The 23980-nt window shown below is 38.9% G+C and overlaps 1 protein-coding gene and 1 long non-coding RNA gene across 4 annotated transcripts in view; one reads left to right on the top strand and one right to left on the bottom strand.

The window, feature by feature from the left end:
• Nucleotides 1–20977, bottom strand: part of ZFC3H1 (zinc finger C3H1-type containing) — a 41540-nt gene extending 20563 nt beyond the window's left edge. The window contains exons 1-16 of one of the 3 annotated variants that reach the window (XM_082069166.1): nucleotides 20259–20977; nucleotides 16312–16731; nucleotides 13222–13286; nucleotides 12774–12969; nucleotides 12345–12571; nucleotides 10901–11024; nucleotides 9751–9848; nucleotides 8566–8769; nucleotides 7683–7847; nucleotides 3767–3904; nucleotides 3258–3376; nucleotides 2777–2923; nucleotides 1836–2010; nucleotides 1513–1644; nucleotides 277–825; nucleotides 84–193 (exon numbers count right to left, since the gene is read on the bottom strand). In XM_082069166.1, the coding sequence (XP_081925292.1) occupies nucleotides 84–193; nucleotides 277–825; nucleotides 1513–1644; nucleotides 1836–2010; nucleotides 2777–2923; nucleotides 3258–3376; nucleotides 3767–3904; nucleotides 7683–7847; nucleotides 8566–8769; nucleotides 9751–9848; nucleotides 10901–11024; nucleotides 12345–12571; nucleotides 12774–12969; nucleotides 13222–13286; nucleotides 16312–16731; nucleotides 20259–20847 (3458 nt within the window). In that variant the 5' untranslated portion in view covers nucleotides 20848–20977. Of the gene's footprint in view, nucleotides 1–83; nucleotides 194–276; nucleotides 826–1512; nucleotides 1645–1835; nucleotides 2011–2776; nucleotides 2924–3257; nucleotides 3377–3766; nucleotides 3905–7682; nucleotides 7848–8565; nucleotides 8770–9750; nucleotides 9849–10900; nucleotides 11025–12344; nucleotides 12572–12773; nucleotides 12973–13221; nucleotides 13287–16311; nucleotides 16732–20258 lie in introns of all 3 variants that reach the window. The other 2 variants (XM_082069167.1, XM_082069165.1) reach the window with 2 other exon arrangements.
• A 215-nt stretch (nucleotides 20978–21192) lies between these two features.
• On the top strand, nucleotides 21193–22810 carry LOC309450015. Its single transcript, XR_014186036.1, has 3 exons — nucleotides 21193–21264; nucleotides 22268–22320; nucleotides 22627–22810. It is a non-coding gene; the product is annotated as an uncharacterized lncRNA (long non-coding RNA).
• The last annotated feature ends 1170 nt before the right edge of the window (nucleotides 22811–23980 follow it).

The following is a 23980-nucleotide window of genomic DNA, read 5'->3' as shown; positions in this document are numbered from 1 at the left end:
TGGCTATCAAGGAAGAACACTGAAGAATACTTGAACAAGAACACATATAGACGTAATTCAAACAGCTGCTACGGTCTTCATACCTGTAGGATTTAAATACTAGAAGAGGACTATGATACGGTCCAAATGGAAATGGTTTCACTTCAGTTTGTTTATTTTGCGACGTAACAAAATCCATATCCACTGAAATTTCCTAGGAAACAGATAAACAGATATAAAGCAACTGCAATACCACCTAATAAAGACAACCTTCAGATTTAGTTTTAAAGCATTTACCTGACCACATAACAGATCTTCCTTGGGTACTATAGAGGCAGTACTTTTCTGTAGCAGCTCTTTCAAGCTGTCAGCTTTAGCATAAAGTTTTTTCAGTTCATCAACATTTAACCCAAGGAACAACTCAGGCTCCTCTGATGCCTTTTTAGAAAGTTTGTTTATAGTTTCTTGTTTTGGAGTGTCCATGTGTTTAAGATTTGGTTTAGTAAAAGAATTAGATTCTCTGAAAGACCTCCTTCGTTCTCGGTTTGAATTAGACAGAACTTCATCATCAAAGTAGTTTTCCTCACTGTCCAAAGACAATTTATCTTGTGTAAGATCATGAAGCGACGGCTGAGGTAATGAAAAGTCAGATTCCTCTTCTGCATGAGGTGCAATATTTGATTGTTCCTTAGTTTGAAGTGCGCGGGCCTCCTTAAGTTTCTGAATCTTCAGAGCATACTCATACTCCAGTTGCTGTAGCCGCTTTTTCTCTAGTGCAATCAATTCCGCCGAATGCTTTTTTGGACTTGACGCAGTCGAGGTCTCCAATTTCAACATTTTGCTTGGCTGAAAGGAAAAAAAATCCCTTTATTTCATGTTCACATTTACTGATCTATTGACAGGAGGTAAATGAAACATGGGCAAGATATTTAATTTAGAGTTTATAAAAACGTATTTTAAACTCCTGCCAGAAAAATTCAACAAACAGCAGGAAAACCACAAAAGGGTTTGCCATGATTCAACTTGCATGTTTGCAGGTTTTCCAATAAAAATTACGATACATCACATACAGGGTTTCAACAGAAGCTCTAGCCGCATTTAGAAGGTGAGCCATAAAACAAGTATGCAGAGAGTGTTGGGGGAACACAAAAAAAAAAATTAGTCTTCTTTTTCTATATTTGTTTTTCAAAATGAGAAGATCAGATCCCCACTTCAGCATCTTTGCTAGATAGTTTTAACAAAATCATTGATGTCTACAGGTACTAAGTATCTCCTTCACAGGCATACAGCTCCTGTTATTACTTAGCTATGAATGACATTCCCTTGGCACAGAAATGAAGGTATTGAACAGTCTTAAAATGTTTAATGCTTTTTCTGTTGAATTCTCAAAAATATAAGAATCCCATAAGAAGATTCCTACAGTGCTTTTGAAATGTTTACCTATTTTCCTGAGATCCCATTTGAACTAAGTTTTCTAATCAAAGCTGCTACTGCTTTTCAAGTACAGCAAGGTTTAAAAGCATGCAGACTTACTCCAAGATGATGTTGCTCCAGTTTTCTTTTCCCAATTTCCTTACTTGCTACTGCTTTTGCTCGAGCAAGTTCTTCCCCATATTTTAATGCCAGAGCTTTTTTTACCGTAACTCGTTGCTGAACTTTATGAATCTGGAAAAAGAAAATAAAGAAATACTACAGTAAGATGCAAATTTTCAGATATGACCACATAATAAAATATAATCAGAAAAGACAGGGGAATTAATGATTAATTCGAAGAAAGACTACTGCCTCCAAAAATCAGGCTTCCCATTTAAGATTTCAAGCTCTAGAAAACAGAAACATTTCAAAATTCAAGTTACTTGTTCCTGAAGCTTCTTGAGAAACATCTTGTTAGCATTCAAAATCTTCTCTGTTGCTTGCAGTTGTTCCGCCAGCTTGTTAATCTTATTTTCAGCAATTCGAACATTCTCTCTTTTTTTGGCCTCTTGTTGCAATAAATGTTTCAGGACAGATTCATCTTTCATCAATAGAAGTCTAGAAGCAGAAAAGCCATGTAAGAAATTTTTTTCCAATAGAACCTTCTCAGAGCTATTGCTGCTCCTCTGAAACACTAGTTATTTAAAACCCAGCTCTTCTTCACTTGTCAACAAACAACATTCCATGTTTTTCCAGGAAGTCTTAACATCCATGACACATTAAATACTGGTAGTACATATGACAGATTTCCATATGCCAAGTTCACAATGTCAGTGTAAAGGAGATGAAAAACATTCTAGTTATGAGGACAAGGGAAGATAAGCAAGTGATTTATCTTTGATATTGCTTTTAAAATTAAGACATCCAAGACACAGATATTCTCGCTTTCTGTTAAGTAACAACCCAACTCTTAACTTAAGGCACATACACACATGAGCAGATTACATGCCATAGTATTACAGCGCAAGAGTGGAGTAATCAAAAAGTTATGCATGAAAAGAAGAAAGATAAAGCCTTAGATAGATGGGTGTGAATAAAGGCAGGGTGGAAGAGTGTCCCTCAATTTATGTCTGACCAGGAACCAGTCTGCTCACAAGACCACACAGAAACAATCACAGGGCAACAGAAGCAGAGAAGGATGCAAAGCACTTGTATTTTCCAAGGTAACTTGGAAGGTGGGTGAAAAACAGGGAAGAGGCATGCTAAAAGAGAAAAGGTGTACAGGAAACACTTCAAACAGCATACCTGTTCTGCAAAAACATTCATTTTTATATATTAGTCACACCACCCTCAAAGGTAGGACTTAGGACAGTGAAATACGTACCTGTTTTTCTCAAGCTTTGCTTCTGCTTCTGTAACTTGTTTTGTCACTACTGCTATTCTCCCAACTCCATCAACTTCACCATCAGAATTTGCAGGGGAAGAATTGTTCCTCAAAGGATCAGATTTAATTAAGCGTTGCTTCTCACGACTAAAACAGATATTAAAAGCAAATATGTTGAGTATCTTGAACGTTCATTTCATTGTGTACTCCCAATACTTTTAAAATCTTCAGAAAAGTAGCAGGACAAGATTTCAGGTTAAAATACAAAGAATTTTCCACAACTGCAATCAACTACTGTAAGACAGCACAAATCCAAACACTTTCTTCAGACTCTTATGTTTTCTTACTAAAAACTGAGTAGGGGGAAAAGCCTGAGGGTAATGGCAAGGTTTTCAAACTCATTTTCCTTCCAGTTACAAAACAGACTAGTGTGAAAGACTACAAAGAACATACATTTTACTTTAACAACTCAACTCTGTACCTGGCAATCTCTTCTTTTAAGAGTCTGTATTCTATCTTCTTCTCTTCTGGTAAAGCTTCTGGAGTTCTCATTGGATCATTTTCTTTTTCTGATTTTGGAGGGGCTTTGATTTTTGAGGCCTGTTACAACAAGGTTCAAGTCAATACTAGTCACACAGCTATTTACTCCTATTTTTAAGAAGCACTTCAGCACAAACTTAAAGCTGTCCAAGGCTAATCATATCTTTTAAGCCAGTATTTTTTTTCTAGTAATGAAATACGTACTGAATTTTAGATGAAAAATGAAACCAAAATACATTAAAAATTCTATCTTCAGGATACCATCTTAACCAAAAAAAACATTTTAATTACCTTCTGTAATCCAAATTACAATGTAATGGTCCAGATAGGAGTAACATACTCACTCTTGCCCATTTCTGATGTAATCCAGCATGTCTTGATCAAATTCTGAAGTTTAAACTCCACATACAAAGCAAAATCATTACAAAATAAAATGCTGATAATGTTTACCTCAACATTTCTCCTTGCTTCTTTTATCATAGATTCCAGACCTCCAAATACACTGTTAGTGGAGTTAGACGGCTCTCCATCAGACTCGCTATCATCTGAATCATTTAATGTGACCACAACAGACTTGTGTTTTGGAAGCTGTGGGGAGAAAGAAAAAAGTTTTATAGCAAGAAGAAAAAGCTACAGAGACAGATACAACTAAGTTTATGTTTACTAGAAGACCAAATGGAGGTTAATTCCTCTTGTTCACATGGCACACCAATTCCACATAATAAGAAAAAAAACCTAAATATTTGTGCATCTCTACTGCAAGCCAGATACTGTACCCATTCTTGATACTGTAACATGAAAAGTACTCTAATATTTTCAACCTGCTCCCAAGCACCTGCAGCATATTCACATCTCTATGGTCATAACAGACAAATCTCAAAACCTTTGACTCCTATACTTCATAAATTATTTCAAGGGTAATGAAAATTATCTGCCATTTGCAAGCATTTTTTTTAAGTAATGAGAGGTAACAATTAATCAAGCCTGCACTAGAAATGCTGTGACAGACATACCAGAACCTCCTCATCCTTCAGCCACACAGTTGAGATGCCTCTTGTCCTGCAGTTATACTTTAGCTGACCTTACAGCGAGCTGCTCAGGCAGTTAAAGTGGCACAACACTAACAGTACATAAAGACCATATGAAAAAAGATTCATCACTTTTCGCCAACATGACTAACTGAAACAGCTCACTGAGGATCAGATGACTGGCAATTACAGCACAAAGATGCAGAAACGAGCAGATAATTTAGATTAACCTCAAATGCTCTGGAGTTACAGCCTGAAAAGAAGCAACATAGTTTACATCTCCAGGACTGCTCTTCCCATCTCCAGTGTAAGTCTGGGCAATTAGACTTATACAATTAACCTCTACCTCGGGACAGGACCTCTTCAAAGCTCTCAAGTCTTTTAAAGTACACACCTCACAAAACTTCCTGCTTTTTCAAGTGAAAAATACACAATTTTTTTACATTCTCTTTCTGGACAGTTCTTAAAATGACGATTGTAGCTACTGCTCCTGAATATACTACAGCTCCATCATTTTTACGCCACCATAGCATAGGTAGGTGAAATTCCAGTTTGCATTAGTGCAAGAAAACAGAACAAGGCACTGGTCCTCTCCTCACAAATATTCTCTGGCTGCAGCTCCGTGGAAACCTAAGTTAATCAGGCAACCCACCCCACCCTTCTCATCTTTAGATGCCAGATACACCCCTTTCCATTTCACTGGCTCTTGGTATTAAATGACCAAAGCTGCCAAGCCGCTTTGGGCACAGGTGTGTAGGTTAAACCATCCCTAACTGCCTTCCTCCTTTTCCTTCTACAGGAAAAGCTAATAGTGGAGAGGGTCAAAGTCAGCTTTTCTCAGGTGTTTTTTTTAATGTGGTTCAGCAAAACATTTAACAATCAGTAAAGTAATCCCAGGTAACTCCCATCACACTGCCTTCAGTAACATTAGCTTCTAGTGCAGGGGAACCACGGCCTCAGCTGTAATGCAAGGATCTCTCTCCATGATGTTCTCAGACGTACTGTCAACCTGTGACAAACAGATCCCTGAGTGTCCACAACTACTTTGGAAAAGGGTTATAAAAAGTAATTGAAAAAGTAAACTAGTATCTGTAGACACAGAGGTCCTCAACTCCACAGAAGAAATCCCAAAATTTGTAAACTTAGAACCTCCTCTAAAATAAGGTACAGTATACTCAAATCTGCAAGCTACCAAGACTCCAAAACTATAAAATCAGATCTTAAAAAATCTGAATTTTCATTTTCTATACCTTTGTGATTTTCCAATTTCTGGATATATCCAACAATGCTCCCAGGAAAACTCAGTTTTTAAGTTCAAACTTAAATTCTCATGAATTCACTTTTTTTATGCTCTACACTACTAAAGGCAAAAAAATCTTAAGTATTCAATGCAAATTGTTTCTAAAAGCTTAACCTAACAAAAGTAATTGATATTATTTTCACATCCAACTGTTTTCACAGAGGATGGAAGTTGTGGCCATTCTTCTGTGAACACTATTTGGCCACAAGTTCTTAACACACACGCACACACACACACACACACCTCTTTAATATATAAATATTCTATATCCCAAGCTATTAAAGAAAATTGTTAATAAATGCAAAAATGCTTTGTTTCTCTAATTAATTTTTTGTAAAAATTACACTAGCCAAGTCAGCTGATTCAAATACAAGGTATATCTGTCATCTTTAACTAAGCTAACCATCATTAGCAACAGGCACTAAATTTCAGTTGCAGGTTTTTTAACATTTACATAATGCCTTTCAATAGCACGGCTGATAAAAGACACTTCTTACATTACTAAAATAAGGCAACAGCTCCCTGGTAACACACGTTCTCCCTCATTTATGCAGCAGCAGTTCATGAGGTCTCAGGACAACAGAATATGTGGTAATTCAGAAGACTTACAAATATGTAAGTAAACATGAAATTATTATAGAAATGATTTAAGCATGCCCACATTGAACAATTACTCTAATATCTAGAATTTAAAGTAGATTGTATAGATGGGTATAGACAAAAAAAGAAAACAACCATTCACTTTAAGCTTAAGAGCAGAGTTTTCCTACAGAACGAAAAGTAGGCCTTAGAATGCCCCAAGAGGAACATTCAGGTCTGTACCATGTTAAACTTCTTTTTCCCTCTTATGGAATCAGGCGACCGAGTAATCATAGAGTCTGTATTTATAAGCAAGAAAGCTGCTGGCCAGCTACAGCTAGATTTGATAGTGATATTGTAGTACCTAAGATATACAGGGAGCTTGGGCCAAATTTCAAAGATACAGTGATTTAATATTGGTCCATATTTTTGAAATAACCTGTATACCCCTCCAAATTTAGCAAAACAAATAGTTTATTAGAGATACCATCCACTGAGAGAAAGGCAAAGGTATGGACTCAATCATACTATTCATTACAGAATCTGCACGCAAAAGAGCTACAAAACCCAAGCTTTGTATGATGTGTTGTTAAAATGCAATCTATCCAACATGTATGGTTCACTGCCATAAAGAGAACAGAAGATTACACGGGCTTCCAGTCTGGCATAACACAGGCAAGTATCTTTTTATAACACAATTCCAACAATCCATGAAGACTGTAGACATCACAAATCAAGTGCTAGCTGCACATACCTCCCATAACCATTCAAATGAAGGTCAGGTTACAGAATATGGCTTGAGCTAATGTAATGAAGACTACCGCAGCATGAAGAGAATACTCTCTTCTGTGTCTTCCAGCCCCACTCACAGACATGCCATCTGCCACCACTTCTGTGCTAGTTCTGATGCTCACACAAAGTTCACTGAAAAAATTCAACTCCCCCTAGAAGGAAAAGTCTTTTTTCCCACCCCCAAGGTTAGTTTTCTAATTAGTTTAGTATGCTGAATAACTTAAGCAACAAGATTGATGCTCCAGACCCCAGTTTAAAAGAAGGAAGACAGTATTTGGTCAGGAGCAGGACAAAGAGCAAGACCATCTCTTTTTTTAGCAACAAATAGTGACTATATTGGCTCAGCTACCACTGAACAGCACCCTTTAGGCTGTGCTCATCTGGCAAAGAAATTACTTGAGCTACGTATATGTACAGTCTCTTTAAGTTCAGATGAGTGCTAGTATGTTTTGATGCTCTCTTAAGCTGTAAGTTCTTATTTCAGTGTCAAATTTTTTCTAGAAGAGCATATGGATTATGAAAGTTACTAGTAATTCAAATGTTTAACTCAAGCTCCACCATTCTGTACTATACCACTAGAAAACCTTAAGTCTATTTGCTGTTCATTTGAACCAAGGACAACTTCAATTCATGGTCTTATTAATAAAAAGCATCAATATTTCCTTACTGTGATCACTGCTCGTGGAGGCCTGGGTACTCTAACAAACTTTGTATTTTGTACCCGCGGATGAGACACAGTGTTAATACTGACGGCGGAGAGATTACTTCTTGGCACAGACTGCAAATTATCTGGAACAGGAGGGGAAGGTGGACCACTGTTACTTGAGGTTTCCTAGGAAAATAAAACAGAAATACGGTCATAAACACACACTACACACATCTGTTTTAAAAGACAAGCATAAATGAGGTTGTTCCATACATGCCTTGGAGCTTGGAATTGTGATTTAAGCAAACTATCTAAACATATTACAAAAATCTTGCAATTCTGTCTGCAATAATATCCAAAAAGACACAGACGAATATGCCAGTTATTCAAAGGTTAACTGCAAAACATTTGTGACCTTTTAATGACATCAAAACCAATGTAAATTTTGCTTCTTACTCAAAAAAAAGAAAGAAACCACCACCCCCCCGCCAAAAAAAGCCACAGAGAAAACAGAAAACAAAAACCAGAACAGTTAACCTCTTTTTGCTAGAAGGCTGAAACAACATTAAGCATCTTGTTTTCTAACTAATCCATAAACTTTTTTTTCAGAAAATAAAATCCCCATTCCCCTGAACATACTCAATTTTTAGTACCTTGAAGTTTCGTAATTCCTTCAGAAATAAAAGACAAGCTACAATTCAAAGGGTGTTCCAGGGTGGGTTTTTTTTTTGTTTCTTTTGGAGGGCAGAAGGTGATGGAAATTCAGAGTTGTTTGGTTTTTTTTTTTTTAAGTTGTGAGAAAGGCAGCATAAAATAAAGTCTGAAATCCTCACTTAGCAGGCTGCATTTAAGTTTTGCTCAAGATTGCCATCTAAAGGTTTACATTCAAAAACCAACGGAGTACCTCAGATCTGAAAGCTCGTTTGTTGGCTAGAGACTTGAGTAATTCTTCTCTTAAGAGCATCTCCTCTTCCTCTTCCTCATCTGCAAATGGAGGCTTTGGTGGCTGTTCAGGTTCTTCAGGGGGAAGAGGTGGAAGAGGTGGAGGTGGCTCAAGAGAAAGACAAGAAATACCCTCCACATAAAGTTGGCTCAAAGATGGTACAGGCTGAGATAAAAAGGAAAAAAAGGGTTTGAAACTTCAAAATTACAACTACTTTATGATTATTTAGCAGAGGTTGAGACATAAATTATTTCATGGTTTAAAACTAACTCAAACTGCTGTGTATTTAGACCACTGTCAAGGGCTGCTGCTAAACAGTATGTAATTATTCAAAGACAATAAACAAAACAACAAGGTTACATTTGGATAATACAGTAGCACAGACATACAAACTAAACATAAATGAGAACTCAGAACCAGAGATAGTCTAGCCACACAAATATGAGTGACCAGAAATGTTCAGACTGCTTGAAAAACAGTCCTAAATCAGTTTTATGACTACATCTAAGCTAAAAAAATCTACCATTTCCCTTAGTCAAAAATTCAGAAGCTGTCATGACAGGGAAACGCAACTTTCTACTGCTTTACTAAGAAGGGTAAGAATCATTCAGTGAAGAAAAGTGGCTGGAAAAAAAACACGTGAATTTCCACATGGACTTTAGGTGAGAAGATAGACAGCATACAGATAAAATACACGAAGTTTGAAAGAAGGATTGTGATGAGGTACATTTTTGTTTACTTCCACCCACCCCAGGTAACAAGTCAGAGAATAAGCATATCCACATACATGGCCCAGAGATAAGAGGCAAAGTTGCCTTGCACTAACAATTCCAATTCATTAATTTTCCTTATGTGCTTCAGGCAATTTTTGCTCTCTGTTATGAAACAGCATAACTCTAACAATGGGGAGGAAAGTTTTAGCTCAAACAGGGAGAACTTCCATTAAACATGAATTGGATCAGCCAAAAGACACCTAAAGTAAGTTTTTAGAAAGCAAACAAGTCTATCAGATAGTTCCAAGGGAATCACCAGAGAATCGTATTACAAACAGAATGTAAATTTAATCCCAATTTTAGTATTAGAAATAAGATGGGAATTAAGAATTGTCAACATCTGAAACAATACACACCCTTCAAGGTTACTTACTAGAACTGGAGGTGGCAGTGGCAAGGAAATTGGTGGTACTGGAGGTGGAAAATATCCTATGGGACACTCATAGAAAGGAGGCTGCACTGGAGAAGATGCTGTAATTAAAAAAGTACTATGTGTAAAAAAATATGGCAGGTAAATACTAAGCATCAATTCAGACTTATCACAGAATGACAGAATGTTAGGCATTGGAAAGGACCTCAAAACATCGAGTCCAATCCCCCTGCCAGAGCAGGAACACCTAGATGCGGCTACGCAGAAATGTGTCCAGGTGGGTTTTGAATGTCTCCAGAGTAGGAGAATCCACAACCCCCCGGGCAGCCAGTTCCAGTGTTCTGTCACCCTCACTGTGAAGAAGTTTCTTCTCAAATTTAAGTGGAATCTCTTGTGTTCCAGTTTGAACCCATTACCCCTTGTCCTACCATTGGTTGTCACCAAGAGGAGCCTGGCTCCATCCTCATGACACTCACCCTTTATATATTTGTAAACATTAATAAGGCCACCCCTCAGTCTCCTCCAAGCTAAAGAGACGCAGCTCCCTCAGCCTTTCCTCATAAGGGAGAAGCTCCACTCCATCATCTTTGTTGCCCTGCGCTGGACTTTCTCCAGCAGTTCCCTGTCCTTGAACTGATTTAATGCAGCAGGAGAAAATGTTTTCACTATGTACCAATTTGAAAAGTAACACCAGACACAAAATGCATTTATTTCTTACATATATACATATAAAAAGAGTAGTTATCTGTCCTTTTTCTACTTTATATACAATATGCAAGTACAAGCAAAGAGTACTGCTGGGGGAGGGCGGCAAAGAGACCACTGGAACACCCCAGCACCTCTTTGCAGAATTCCTGTCCATCTAGTCAACACCCTGGGACCCTTAATTTCTACACAGCTGCTTGGGACTTTAAAAGAATAAACTCTCCAGTACTGCAATGAAAATGGTATAACATTGTAGACCTTGAAAATACCACTACAGTAAAGGCAGGGAGGAAAGAGCATTAAAACAAGACAGAATTAGCTCACCTTAAAACGGTAGTTCTGTAACTGTCGCATCTCAAAATAAAGATTTTCCTTGTAAAATGATAGCTCATTTCCTACTTTTTAACAATTTTTACCAATTACCATATAAGAAAACTGTAAGTCTTACCTGGGGAGTTAGTTTCACTATCTGTATCCATAGCAACTTCATCATAATTATCATATTGATACATGCCTCCTGCCCTATCTGTAGACTGCTTATCCAAAGACCATCTCAAGTCCGTATCTGAAGACTAAACAAAGAAAAGTGTATTTTATTTAGTTGGTCTTTTTAAACACCTATTAGGTCATTACGTACCTGGTAAATTGCCATGGTTATATATTTCTGAAAGAGAATTAAAATACTTTACTGTTTCTGTTAATCTGTTGTGGCAATTATAAGGAGTGCTTAAACTAGCCTTGTCAGACACAATACAAAATTGCACAAGGATCATCTTCACTGTGACAAAGGCTGTGCGTTTAGGTGAAACATGTTGTGCTGACATCTCAGGCAGAGAATCTTTCTGTTGTCCCAGATGGAGCCACATATCACACTGAAACATGTCCAGAGACTGTCGACTAATAAATCAGATTTCTCAAAGAAGGCCTAACACTATATGGGTGCCAACCAATGTTCAGTGAACGAAGAAAATGCGCAGAACATGAAAGTGTTATTTCTTACACTCCTCAATTTGTATCTTTCAGAGGCAGAAATTCTGGTAGCTTTCAGAATTTCTGCTGTTTACAGTTAAAACACATTTAGCCTTCATTTTCCACTCATCATTATTATAAATGTGATCCTTCTATAACATGACCTCAAATAGGGAGGTCCATTTCTCTTAAGAGTTTCACTTCTCACTCCAGCATCAGTAGCTCCAAACTCTAGAAGCATGTAGCTACAGCAGCTATACTGCTTCTATGACAAAAGAATTAATGCTGAAGAAACACTGTAATTTTTTTCAGTAACATTTTAGAGACACAACATCAGTGATTCAAGTGTCTTTTGCTAATCTCAAGATGACAGAATGAAGACAGCCCATAAGTGAAGCATGATGACCACTGCAGTAACTATTTCTTCATAAATTTAACACAATTCTGAAGCTGAGGTAACTCACTATCTTTTGTGTGTGGGCATATTTTGTAACTTGACAAATTAAAAAATACTACAAAGAAACCAAACCTCAGAGGGCAATTTGAAAGAAGCAGACCACTGAAGTTGTATAAACACAAGAACTTTGAAAATGTAGAGACGAAACTGCAATCTGACAGAAGAAAGACAGAAGGTTTGGTTGGTTTGTTTGTGTTAAATGACGGACTGATCACAACATTCAAAATATCTTTAGGCACAAAATATTTCACCACTGACTTGCAAAATCATGCAAAACTGATTTTACCAAACCCAAAGGGAATGTCTGTCTAGCTTGGGATTAAAACACTGTAAACACTGAAATATTTTGAGCTTTTCTTTTAAGGGGGGCAAGGGTAGGAGGGACACAGAGCCAAGAGAGGCATAAAACCACAAATCACTCCTGAATCACAAATATAACACCTGAAAAACATAATAAATTTGTTACCCTGCTTCTCGATCTCCTCTTTCCTCCAACTAGCTTCATAAATCGATTGTACTGCTCTTCTTGATTTGAGAGGTCCCTGATTTTTCTGATTTCTTCTTCTCTCTTTCTTCTCTCCTCTTCCTCCTCTTGTTTCCTCTGATCTTCCTCTTTCTGACGCCTGTCTAGCTCCTTTTGCTGTTGCATCTTCTTTGATGTCTTTGTCTGTTGTTTCCTCAAAGTTTGCTTGCCTTAAAATAAAAAGATACACAATTAACTTCATCTTACCTAAAAGGTTCCCCCTAATCCTAGATTCTTCATGAGCTTTGAGTAGATGTATGGGCTCTTAGAATGATTAAAGGCTCACTGTTCAATGTTTCACATAACATTCTATGTTTTTTATTTCAGAGGTCATGACATTGGTAGCTATTTCAGTAACATTAAATTTATTACCTGTAGCACTAGGTTTTTTTGTTGAATGTGCTTTTGTACTGGCTTTGACTTTCAGGGTTACACTTTTCGTTTTTGTTAATTTCTCCTTGCTTTCCTTCATCACCTGTTGTTCTTTTTGTTGCCATTTTTTACTAGCAGACTGAAGTGCAAGAAGCCTAAGTTGCAATTCAGACATCTCCTCCTCATCATCAAGCAGCTTCTTGAGAAGAAAGAATAAGACAAGAAGTCAAGAAACATCACTGAATAACTAAACCTTTCTTGAAAAAGTCTTTTGAAGTCTGTCCCAAAATTTTTACCAGGAGAAAGCTTAAAAATCTTACTGTAGTGTTATCATTCCTTAAGAATGCACTGTTTCTATTACTGAAACATTTCTGGACTGTAATATGAAAAAAGCCATCAGAGTATCATAATGTAATTATGTCTCATCTACAGAGAAATACTTTCTTACCTTTTCAGATGTAACATCTGAACTGCTAAGCTTTCGCACTGATGTTTGTTCCTTGTCTTCTGCACCTTCCAAAAGAAAAATACCATATTTTTGAATACGCTGATTCTCATGAGGCAAAGCTACATTAAAATGATGCGCAGAATTTAATCCATACAAACTTATTTTACCAGTATCACTGGTACATAGCGTAAAACAGAATAGCAGTTACACATATGAAAGCACGTAACAAACAATAACAGAAACTTGGCATGTCTGATGAAATCCACATCATAGCGATGCCACAAGCCTAAGGTAAGATTTGTCATTTTTTAATAATTCTGTCTTAAGGCTGACACAGACTTCCTCAAGCAGAAAAACACACAGATTTGGAGACAAGGGGAAGAGATTACTTCTTGCCATTTGTTTTATGCTACCATCTCATATCTGCTGCTGTCCTGCGCATCTCATATTACACTGGCAGCTATTCTGAGTAACTGGTCAGCCTTTTGCAGAATTAAATATAAAGGCCCAAAGCTGCAGTAAGAACACTCTCGCTCCATTTCATGCCAAAGGACAATAGAAAACAGTTATCCTATGGAAATTAATAATAAATAGTAATGCTTTCCTGTTGAACATTAAGATATTGACATACTAATTTGTCAGACTGCCCAAATGCCATATATCCATATATATATAAAGACACATTATATATTTTATATATAATATACATAATACCATATATTTACACTATTATATAATTTATTATAGCTAGTAATTATTAATATAAGTGGTAGAAAAATTATAATTGTATTGACATAGTTTATACATAATCACATATATATATCTATGTGCATCAGAGAAAGGAAACATATAGAGAGAAGGCTAGAGATCTTTTGCTATATTAGTCTTTCTTCAAAGAGATTTATTCCCACACACAATTTGAATTTATAGAAAATAAGTTTGTACTCTGTAGAGCTTTTACTCTTCCTAGTATTTTATAAAAAGTCACATTCACAAGGACACTATTTAAAATACACCAAGATCTTATATCTAAAGAAAAATTACATGTAGCAAATGCTCAGTGCCTTCCTGCTTACATATGCATGTATTTTCTAAAACCACACATACAAAAGGAAGGAAAATAATATCTAATACCCATACGTGTAATAAAATACAAAACAGTTATTACACTAAGCAAAGATCCTAACTAGATCACAGGATTGAAGTAGAGAGACACAGATGGTACACTAGTTTCTGTGATGCAGACAGACATATGCAGGGACATACTACACAAACTAAAATGCTTTTTCAAATGAGAAGGGGACAACACGGGCAGAACAGACTAATGGGCAACAAGGGAAGGAAAGCGAGGAATACAGTAAAGCCTCTGTCAGAGCAGCTGAACCACAGAGAATGAATTCTGGAAGCACCAGCTTCCCTGAGTTTCAAGATGAGTTCTTCATCATTTAAAAATAAATATAACGGGAAAACCAAATGTCACCTATTTCCTAATACATGCATAATCAAGTAGTATACATTCCTTTGAGGTACATGAATCTGCAATAGCTGAAATCAGCTGAGCTGTTCTACTTTTGAAACCTGTATTACATTGTCATAAATGGCCACTCATACATAATCTGCTTTCAGATCATTTTCATGTCATATATTTGAGTGGCGTGCAAAAACTAAGATGTTCTTAATGTGTGTGCTATAGCGGCTATTTTCACCATCATATGAACTGTATTTTCAACTTCAGTGTTTCTCAGTTTTGAAGCTGGATTTTGTTTGAGACTGTTTAGCTTTTTAAATAGCTCTTCTGCCTTGCTATGTTCTCTTCCTGCAGGCTACTGGTTTTTCTTCTATGGTCAAAATCTGTTGGTTTAGCTTATGTCTCTCATTAAAAAAAAACTGTATTACCTCTTAAAGACTAATAGAACATATTTTTTTCCTTTTTTTAATAGTAAAGACATAAGTGGAAAAATGCCTAGGATGAGGTGGGGTTTGACTACTAAGTATCAGTCTTCTCTTTTGATTTCTTTACAGGCTCTGTCTTCTAAATTCTCATTCTGAAGTTATGTGTAAATCATTCTGACTTTCGGTGTTCTAGTCCTAACCTTCTTCATATTCCTACCAGTTACTCACCTGTGTTCTTAATCTGTCCATTTACTACTTTGCCTCTTCCCACTCAAATTGATAGTTTACACACATTAACAAATTAGCTAACACAAGATGACAAGTGATATCCACGAGCACGCCCTCAAACACAGCAAACACTTATTAGAACTAGATGATGCCTCAGAACAGGAACTTTGAATCTGCAGCAAAATAAGGCAGCTAACTTAAACATAAGCTCAAGGACTTTTATGACAGGTGAGCTGAACACTGTAACTTGTTTCTTGCTAACCGGCTGATGCATCTGAGCAATCATCCTCCTTGAGCTGCTGTCCAGAATCACCTGTACAAGATACTTATTCTACCCTTCGGCTATATTTCTTCTAATCCTCTCTATTTCTGTGCCATGATTTCTTCTCTATTTGTGAATATCATTTATGATCAAATTCTGGTGAAAATATCTCATACAGGCTCGTTACACTGAAGAAAACAAACAAAGATGAAATACAGAAAAATATGTCTATACATGTCATCTTTTCAGCCTAAAAAAACCCACATTTAGCTTCTGTAAAAAAAAAAAAAAAAAAAACAACACCAAAAAAACACACAAGGGAAAAAAACAGAAAGAAAACCTTAAGCCAATGATTTCTGCTATGAACAGCAACTAAAACCTTCAAGTCTTACCCTCATGCTTTTTGCCAAACTATCCGTTAGTCGAAGAAAACATGTTAGTTAAAAAAAAAACACACAAAAACATGCATCCAAGCATGTTTATGTAATTCAAAGAATTACATTTAATGTACTTAATTCCTGTTTTATGTAACTCAGTTACATAAAACAGGAATTAAGTACATTAAATCTATAACTTAAAACATTTAACACTTTAATTAAAATTAGTATTTCAATTAAAGTACAACTTTCCCCCACACTTAATAAATATGACAGATAATGGCAAGTAAAAACAAATTTAGAAGCTAAAACAACTTCACAAGTATTTACCTTGGCCAGATTCTGTGACTTCAGATTTTTGTGATGGCTGTTTTGTTCCTTCTTTGCCTTTTTTTAATCTGCTCCTCTCAGCTGGAGTAGGCAGTTTCTGTCTGAGAGGTTTCAGTTCAAATGCCTGAAAGGCTATAACCGGATTTTTCTCCTCAGGAGATACTTCTTTTATAGCATCCGTCGTAATACTGTTATTTTCTACAGTTACTTGGTCCTCAGTGTCCACTTTTTTATCATCATCTTGCTGTTCACTTTCCTCCTTGTTGCTCAAAGCCAGTTTTTCATCTTTATTAATGCACTCGAGCTCTAATTGTATCTGCTTATACTTCAAGAGCAGATCCTCAAAACTTTCTTCCACGGAGTTTTCATTTTTAGAAGAGTAGTTCTGCTTTCTAGAAGGGGACCTTCCAAAAGTTTTGGCTGAATTACTGGTCAAGAAAACTACAACAAAAACATGTATAACCTTAAAACAGTAGCGATAACACCACTGAACTCTAAATCATGACAAACAGAAGATCCCCCTCATATACTTTACCTTAAGGCTAACTTGAAAAATATCCCTTATAAATATGAGCAGCATGCAAAAGATACATCCCTTATTATATATTGACAGCTTAAATGAACATTTTCTCAAACTAACAATTTGAAATACCCTACTTATGACAAGAATTTCTTGAGTTGCTGAGAAATCTTGACTCTTGCTCACACCATCCTCTCAGAAACAACAGCTGTAATGCTGAGAAGGCTCCCTATCACAAAGGGTAAGTCAGATTTCCAGCGTTCGTAACTCAAGTATTGACTCCCCACCTGACATTCTGGAAGAGACAGGTTAAATTCATGCTCATTTTATCCTTTCATAAAATGCCAAGTCTAGCCCCAGCACAATTATACAGTGCAGTAACTCTAGCTCAACAAAATAATCAAGAATAATCAACATCTGAAGGGAATAAAAACAGGTGGTTAAAGACTTGCAATCAAAACATTTAAAAAATGCTAAAAGAGGATTGGGAATTACTGATTACTCAGAAAAGCCTGTCTATCCATGCCCAGGGGACAGATTTGCTTGAAAACACATTGACCAAGGCAGGCAATGGTTATATTACAGAGTTTAAGTTCTCACTATTAGAGGTTCACTTTCTCTTACCTTAACCTGACACCTGAAAGGCTAAACTATCCTGTAAAATACTCATGCTCCAGGGGAAATCTTTTAGGATACCAAGTCAGGTTTGAGTCGTTTGACTTTCAGTATCAACCCTGCTGTGATAACAGCTGACTCACTCCCAGTTATGTGAAATGCTTTTTCAGCAATGTCATCTCTTAAACCAATACATGGAGTAAAATTAAATGCTAAAATAAAGTGTTCTCTGAATGCAGATATACTGAATCCAGAGGAAGATAAATTTATATTTGTATGCTGCTCATAACATTCATCAACATCTTGGATGTTCTGCTATGTTAACTTCTAACATAAGAATAAAGAATTTTGGTACGTATCCTACGAAACTAACTTCTGGAATGTTTTGCTAAACAATACTTTCTTAAGCATCAGCATAAAAAGCATAAACTAGTAAACTACATAAAATCCAGAAGGCAACCAAAGAATCTATAAATATGCTGAACATACTAAGAGCTGTGTGCAGTATAACAGCAAATTGTACAGTAAATGTATTTACCAAATCCACTTCCAACACATTTCTACTTCCAAAAAGACAACTATAATAGTGATTTTGTGAGTCACAGCAAACTCTGAAGCTAATGAAATTATTTAACATCATTTATAAAAATAAGCCTATTATTTGATATATAAATACTTCAAGAGCTTCTGGAGTCATCTGAAGCTGGATAACAAGACAAAGCTTTGAAATATTTTTTGTGCTTAGGACGCTAAAATTTCTAGAGCTCCCACAATCAGAATTAATAGAAATTCTGTGCTTCACATATGTAGAAATGGTTTTTGTGGTTCTACACACATCATGCAAGACTACATGGAGTGTTGTGAAAGGCAGACACGCATATATGCATTAAAACAACAGTTATTCTTCAAGTTTCAAGGATAAAGAAAAAAAGTCACCTCTCTCTCTTAACAGAGAAAAATTTCACTTTTGGGAAGGAATTCCAAATACCACTCCAGGCCACAAGCCTCCTTGTACCAGTTGATGTGAAGGTCTCCTCTGAAGTCACATGCTCATGAACTATGCCCCCATCTCCACTAATATTAGCAACACAGAGGCACCTTAATATTTAGGAATCCTGTAATATTGACTCCTTTAGGTGGCAAGGATATGAAAATTACAGACAAGAACTTACTTTGAGAGAAAATCAGGGGCCTTCCTTAACTATATGATCCATAAACAACTGAATGTCAGTTGTTAAAGAGCAAAAGTATTAGAATCTTCTCTATCACGCTTACACAGAAAAGCAATCTTAAGTATCAGGGAAAAAAAGACTGTCATTTTCTCCTTTTGAGTTGAAAATGGAATTATCAGTTTCTGAATGTTCTTTTAATTACAAGGGAGAAGGAAGCTCTATATCAGTATTAACAAGCATTGCAAGGTCTGTTCAGGACGATCAATGCATTTGTCCTGCAAATTACTCATTACATAGAAAGGAACCATTTCCTAGGACTTAGAGCAACACTGCACATTAAGAGACGTAAAATCTGTTTTCAGCACTAGAACTGTCTCACTGTGCGACCTCGGGCAAATCATATCTTCATGTGCTGCCTCTTGAGACAACATCCTTCAACACAGAGCTCTTATGAAGATTTCAGTAATGCTGTAAGTTTACCAGATGAGACTAAATAAAAACATCCCTTTATCACTAGTATTCCATCCACATTAAAAAAAAAATACACACATAAATCATCTTGTATCTAAAATAACATAAAGGTCCCGTAAGTAGTTTTCAAAGCTCTAAGTGCTGGGTCAAGTAGGAAAAATTCCAGTTCCCTGCATCAACCAGCACAGTCAGCAAACAGTGCACGTCCTTTGACTGTTGGTACAGAGAACAATAAAACACTGCAAGATTCTGAAGAATAGGTTTTAACCACCAGTACTCTCGCTCAGTGTTTTTTACACTTGTCTACACTTTCAGTTAAGCAACAATGTAGTTACATCAAGTTTCAGTACCAGCCTGTCCCTGAGTTACACTTGGAGTCGATTCTTCATGTTTTTTCTATGGCAAACCTGGAAAATGAGAGGAGCTTTCTTCGATCACTTTAGCAGTTCCTACTCCTAAAAGGAAATATCAGAGCTCTACTAAAAGCTACCTAACCAACCCTAAGAGCAATCAGTGGAAAACAACCTACGAGGACTGCCTGGTATTGCTTTACAGAGAAATAGTGTTTTCTTATATTATGCTAACTCCCATATAAGCCACATTACGTGCATACAGTCCCAGTTTAACTCAGGTCTAGCTCTAAAGTTAGCTTTAGCTATGTGTAATAGCCTCTAAAGGGCTGGAAGCAAAACTGAAAAAACAGTGGATCCCTTATTGCCCAATAAGGGAAATTAACAAGCTTCAGGTTTTAGCTTTACAACTGTGACACTTTAATTATACACATTAAAACTGCTGCACCAAAGGCTGACCCTGCTTCAAAATAGTCACACTTGGGGCTAGAAAAGTAGTCAACTGGCATCCAACTGACTAAGGCTTTGTTTCAGGCTATGCTTTTTCTTTTTTACCCTACACGGGACTGATCAGCCAGCGTACAAGCCAGGTCATAGCAGTAATCCGGCCTCCCAGCAGCCTCTCCTTGAGAAGCAGCGCCTGCTGCCCCAGCCAGCCCCTGGGACTGGAAGGAAAGCGTCGCCTCCCTTCAGCGCTACGGGATCCCCAGCGCCAGGGTGGGAGGGAAGTGCGTCCCTTCCCAGGGCTTTCGGCCACGTCCCGCGGCACTGACACACCCGGCCCACCCGCCTCCGCTCCCTCTCACGTCTCAAGGATACATTTCCGAGGCGAGGGCTCCCTCCAGCCCTGGCTGCCACTGAATCCGGAACCACCTCCGCCTCCGGGCGGCCTTCCCGGAGGGTTGCCTCCCCGATCGCCGCCGCCTCGGCTCCTGCCCCACCACCCTCCGCCCCCGTACGGCCGGCCTCGGAAGCGGAATCGGTCCAAGGCATTGTGGCTGCGCTCCCAGAAGGAGAGCCGGGGGCCCGACTCGGAGTGCGAGCCCGACTGCATCCGCGGCGCCGGCATGGGCGGCGGGTGGGAGCGGAACGAGTCCTTGGGCCGGTACCCGCCGTGGCCGTGCAGGTGCCCCATCTCCGGCGGGGGCTGGTGCCGCGAGCGGGGGAAGCGCTGGCCGGAGGAGCAGAGGGAGGCGCCCCCGCGGAGGCCGGCAGGCGGCCTGCGCCTCGAGTAGGGCCTGCTGCTGACGAGGCTGCCGCCGGGCTCAGAGCCACCGCCGCCGCTGGGCCTGAAGCCGTTGTTGTCATCGTCGCTGATTTCGCCGTCTTCCAGCTCCCCTTCTTCCTTCGGGGAGAGCCCGCTAGGATCCAGTGCCGCCTCCGCAGGCGCGGCCTCCGCGGCCGCCATAGGGCCCAGGCCAACGCTCTCGGCTCGGCAGCGCGCGGCTCCGCTGGCCCGCCCCGGCCGCTCGGCCGCTTTCGTTTCCTGCGCAGCGCGGCCCGCGCCGCGCCCCCTCCCCGCGCTGCCCCAGCCCCACGCGCTCTCGCGAGACCACGCCCCGTCCCTCCTGCCTGGGAAGGGAGGGGCGGTACGTCAGAAATAAAAGAGAGGGGTGGGGCAACTCCCCGAGCGCGGAGTGTCCTGGGTAATGGAGTTCGCAGCGAGCCCGTGTGAGGCAGGGGGCGGGGAAAGCCGCTGGCTCAGCCTATAGCGGGGCTGTGGCGGGGGGTGGAGGCCAATGGGCGTTCTACCCGCCATGTTGGTAGAGGAGACCGAGCGGGAAGGCCGCCATCTTCTTGAAGGGAAGCGAGCGGTCTGGAGGAGGTGGGAGGCGAAACAATGCTGACCGGCTGTGCTGCTCTCTACTGCAAGATTGTCAACGGCAACTTCACTTAGCAACGTCCGGGTCGGCACCAACGATGGCGCTTATGGGGCAGGAGCCCTTGTGGGTGCTTATTCCCATGGGCCGCAGACTCCTTGAGACCACGTCTGGAATATTGTGTCTGGTTCTGGGCCCCTCAGTTCAAGAAGGACAGGGAACTGCTGGAGAGAGTCCAGTGCAGGGCAACAAAGATGATTAAGGGAGTGGAGCATCTCCCTTATGAGGAAAGGCTGAGGGAGCTGGGTCTCTTTAGCCTGGAGAAGAAGAGAATGAGGGGTGACCTAATTAATGTTTATAAATATGTAAAGGGTGAGTGTCATGAGGATGGAGCCAGGCTCTTCTCGGTGACAACCAGTGATAGAACAAGGGGCAGTGGGTATAAAGTGGAACACAGGAGGTTCAACAAGAAACTTCTTCTCAGTGAGGGTGACAGAGCACTGGAACAGGCTGCCCAGGGGGGTTGTGGAGTCTCCTTCTCTGGACACATTCAAAACCCACCTGGGCACATTTCCTGTGTAACCTCATCTAGGTGTTCCTGCTCCAGCAGGGGGATTGGACTAGATTGTCTTTTGAGATCCCTTCTAATCCCTAACATTCTGTGATTCCTTCTCCTTTGGTGGGGCCTGTGTCCTGCGGACCACCAAACGGCACGCAAATTTGCTGAAGACAAAAAGCAGTGGGGGTTCTGGCAGCACCCAGCACCCTGGGTAGGTGTCGTTAACCCAGCAGCTCTGTCTCAGAAGCTAAAGTGCTGTTAAAATGATTAAGAAGGCGGTTTCTGGGAAGCCTTCCTGACCTGTAATTGCTTTGAAGTTCAGATAGGCCCTAATGGCTTCTGTGACAGGAGTAAAAAGTAAGCATCAGAGAGGGTAAAGCAATTACATAAATAATTTGTTTTAATTTCACTTAGTTTAGAGTATTCTGGTGCTACCTTTTTTGTTTCAGGGACTTGGCCTCCTACCAGCATGTTGTCAGAAGAGCACTGATGGCTTACTTGGGTAGGAGAAACTTTTTAAATAAAGCCTTTCAGCCTTTCTAAGTCAAATGGTTGTACCTGGAAAACTCCCAAAACTTGACTTTCAAAACTAGCACAGTCCCTGAGCATTTCTTTGCAATGATTATGCATGCTAAATGTCTTTGCAGACTTTCCATGGTTTTAAAACTTGGAAAAAGACTGCTGCCTTGTTGTGCTTTTCCTGAAAGTGAATTATGAAGGGGTTTTGTATAGGTGAACTACAAAAGCACAAGTACCAAAATTAAAATTCAGAATAATGTTACTATTTATTATTCTTCTTTCTCTCTAGGTTTTCTTTAGATCCAACAAGAATAGGAGAGTGGATAATGTGTATGCTTTGTAAAGCACAAAATGTTGTGCCAAACAAACTTTTCTTTGCTCAAAACACTTTGCATCCGCTTGTTTTAACTGAACTGGACAAACTACATGACTTAGAATAGATACATTTTCAATGACTTGGCTTCACACAAAACTCCGGGTAATGGAATGTGTATATCATGTCCTTAATTTCTCCTATTTAAAACAGTGTGGATTCTATTAAAATATTTACAAGAAACAATAAAGCAAGTTAAGAGTTTGCCTTTTTATTTTTTAAAGGTATTCATCATACTACAGTAGTGTGTTATTTGGGTCAGTTCTTCTATTCAAATAGATGTTACCTCTAGAAATGATGCTTCCTTGGTGGCTTATGCTGTTTTACATATCCCACAGTACTAAAAACATCCTCAAAAGACCCACAGATGTGACACAGGACCTACGGAAAACTCTGAAGTAGCAGCTAGAGGTTGGCCTAGTTTATTAAACGGTGCTTGGTGCCTGTGTTTGTGTCTGAAATTTGATCTGCTGTAGTTACAAAGAAGTTTCAGTATCACTACATCTGAGCTGCAGAAGTTTCCCTCCCAGCAGACATTTGCTTCCTTGGGCATTTGAGAGCTTTGTATATATCTGGTTCCAGTTTGCTTTGCATGATTACCTTTGTTAGTGTCAGCATCTTTTAGAGTGGGAAGGAAGACATTTATAGAACTGCAAAGAAGCAGCAGCTCTATGGGAAATTACCCTTATGTGGATATTCCTGCTCTATTGATTGTTACTGTATATGTTTGCCTTGAGTTAATTCAACAAACGTGCTGAACTTATTCAACACTGCTGTATGATCTGTATTGTAAATTTCTAGCTGAGATACTTAACCATCTGAAAAAGAAGGTCCTGAGAATCTTCCAGTGGTTTTGTGTAGCCTATGGTATCATATATCCCTTCTTTGATTTCAGTTATCAGATACTGCCTGCCTTTTTCTCTCATCTAGGGTTATCAGTCAAATAATTTTATGTCTAAATTTTCAGGAAGAAGTGGATTCATCAACTGTATTCAGTTGATAAACAGGGAAATATATAGTGTTAAACTCTCTTCTGTAAGGGGAAGAAAATGGCATGTGTAAATAGAATGTGTTGATCTGGTGGTTTTGGTATCTACACATTTGAACAAGAAGTCATAAACATTTGAAAACTGCAAGAGAGCTGCCATTTGAAGAGAAAATTTTAAGAAACTTCCTTGCTTATGGCATGGGTAAGAGATGAAGGATTTTTTTGTGAGGTTTCATTGCAATTTATAAATTTAAGACAAAATCCAAAGTAAAGAGATTTTAT

This window comes from Streptopelia decaocto (genome assembly GCF_964273445.1).
Source record: "Streptopelia decaocto genome assembly, chromosome: 1".
In the NCBI taxonomy this organism is placed as follows: domain Eukaryota; kingdom Metazoa; phylum Chordata; class Aves; order Columbiformes; family Columbidae; genus Streptopelia; species Streptopelia decaocto.
Note: the sequence above shows the minus strand (reverse complement) of the source record. Positions and strands in the feature narration are given on the sequence as shown.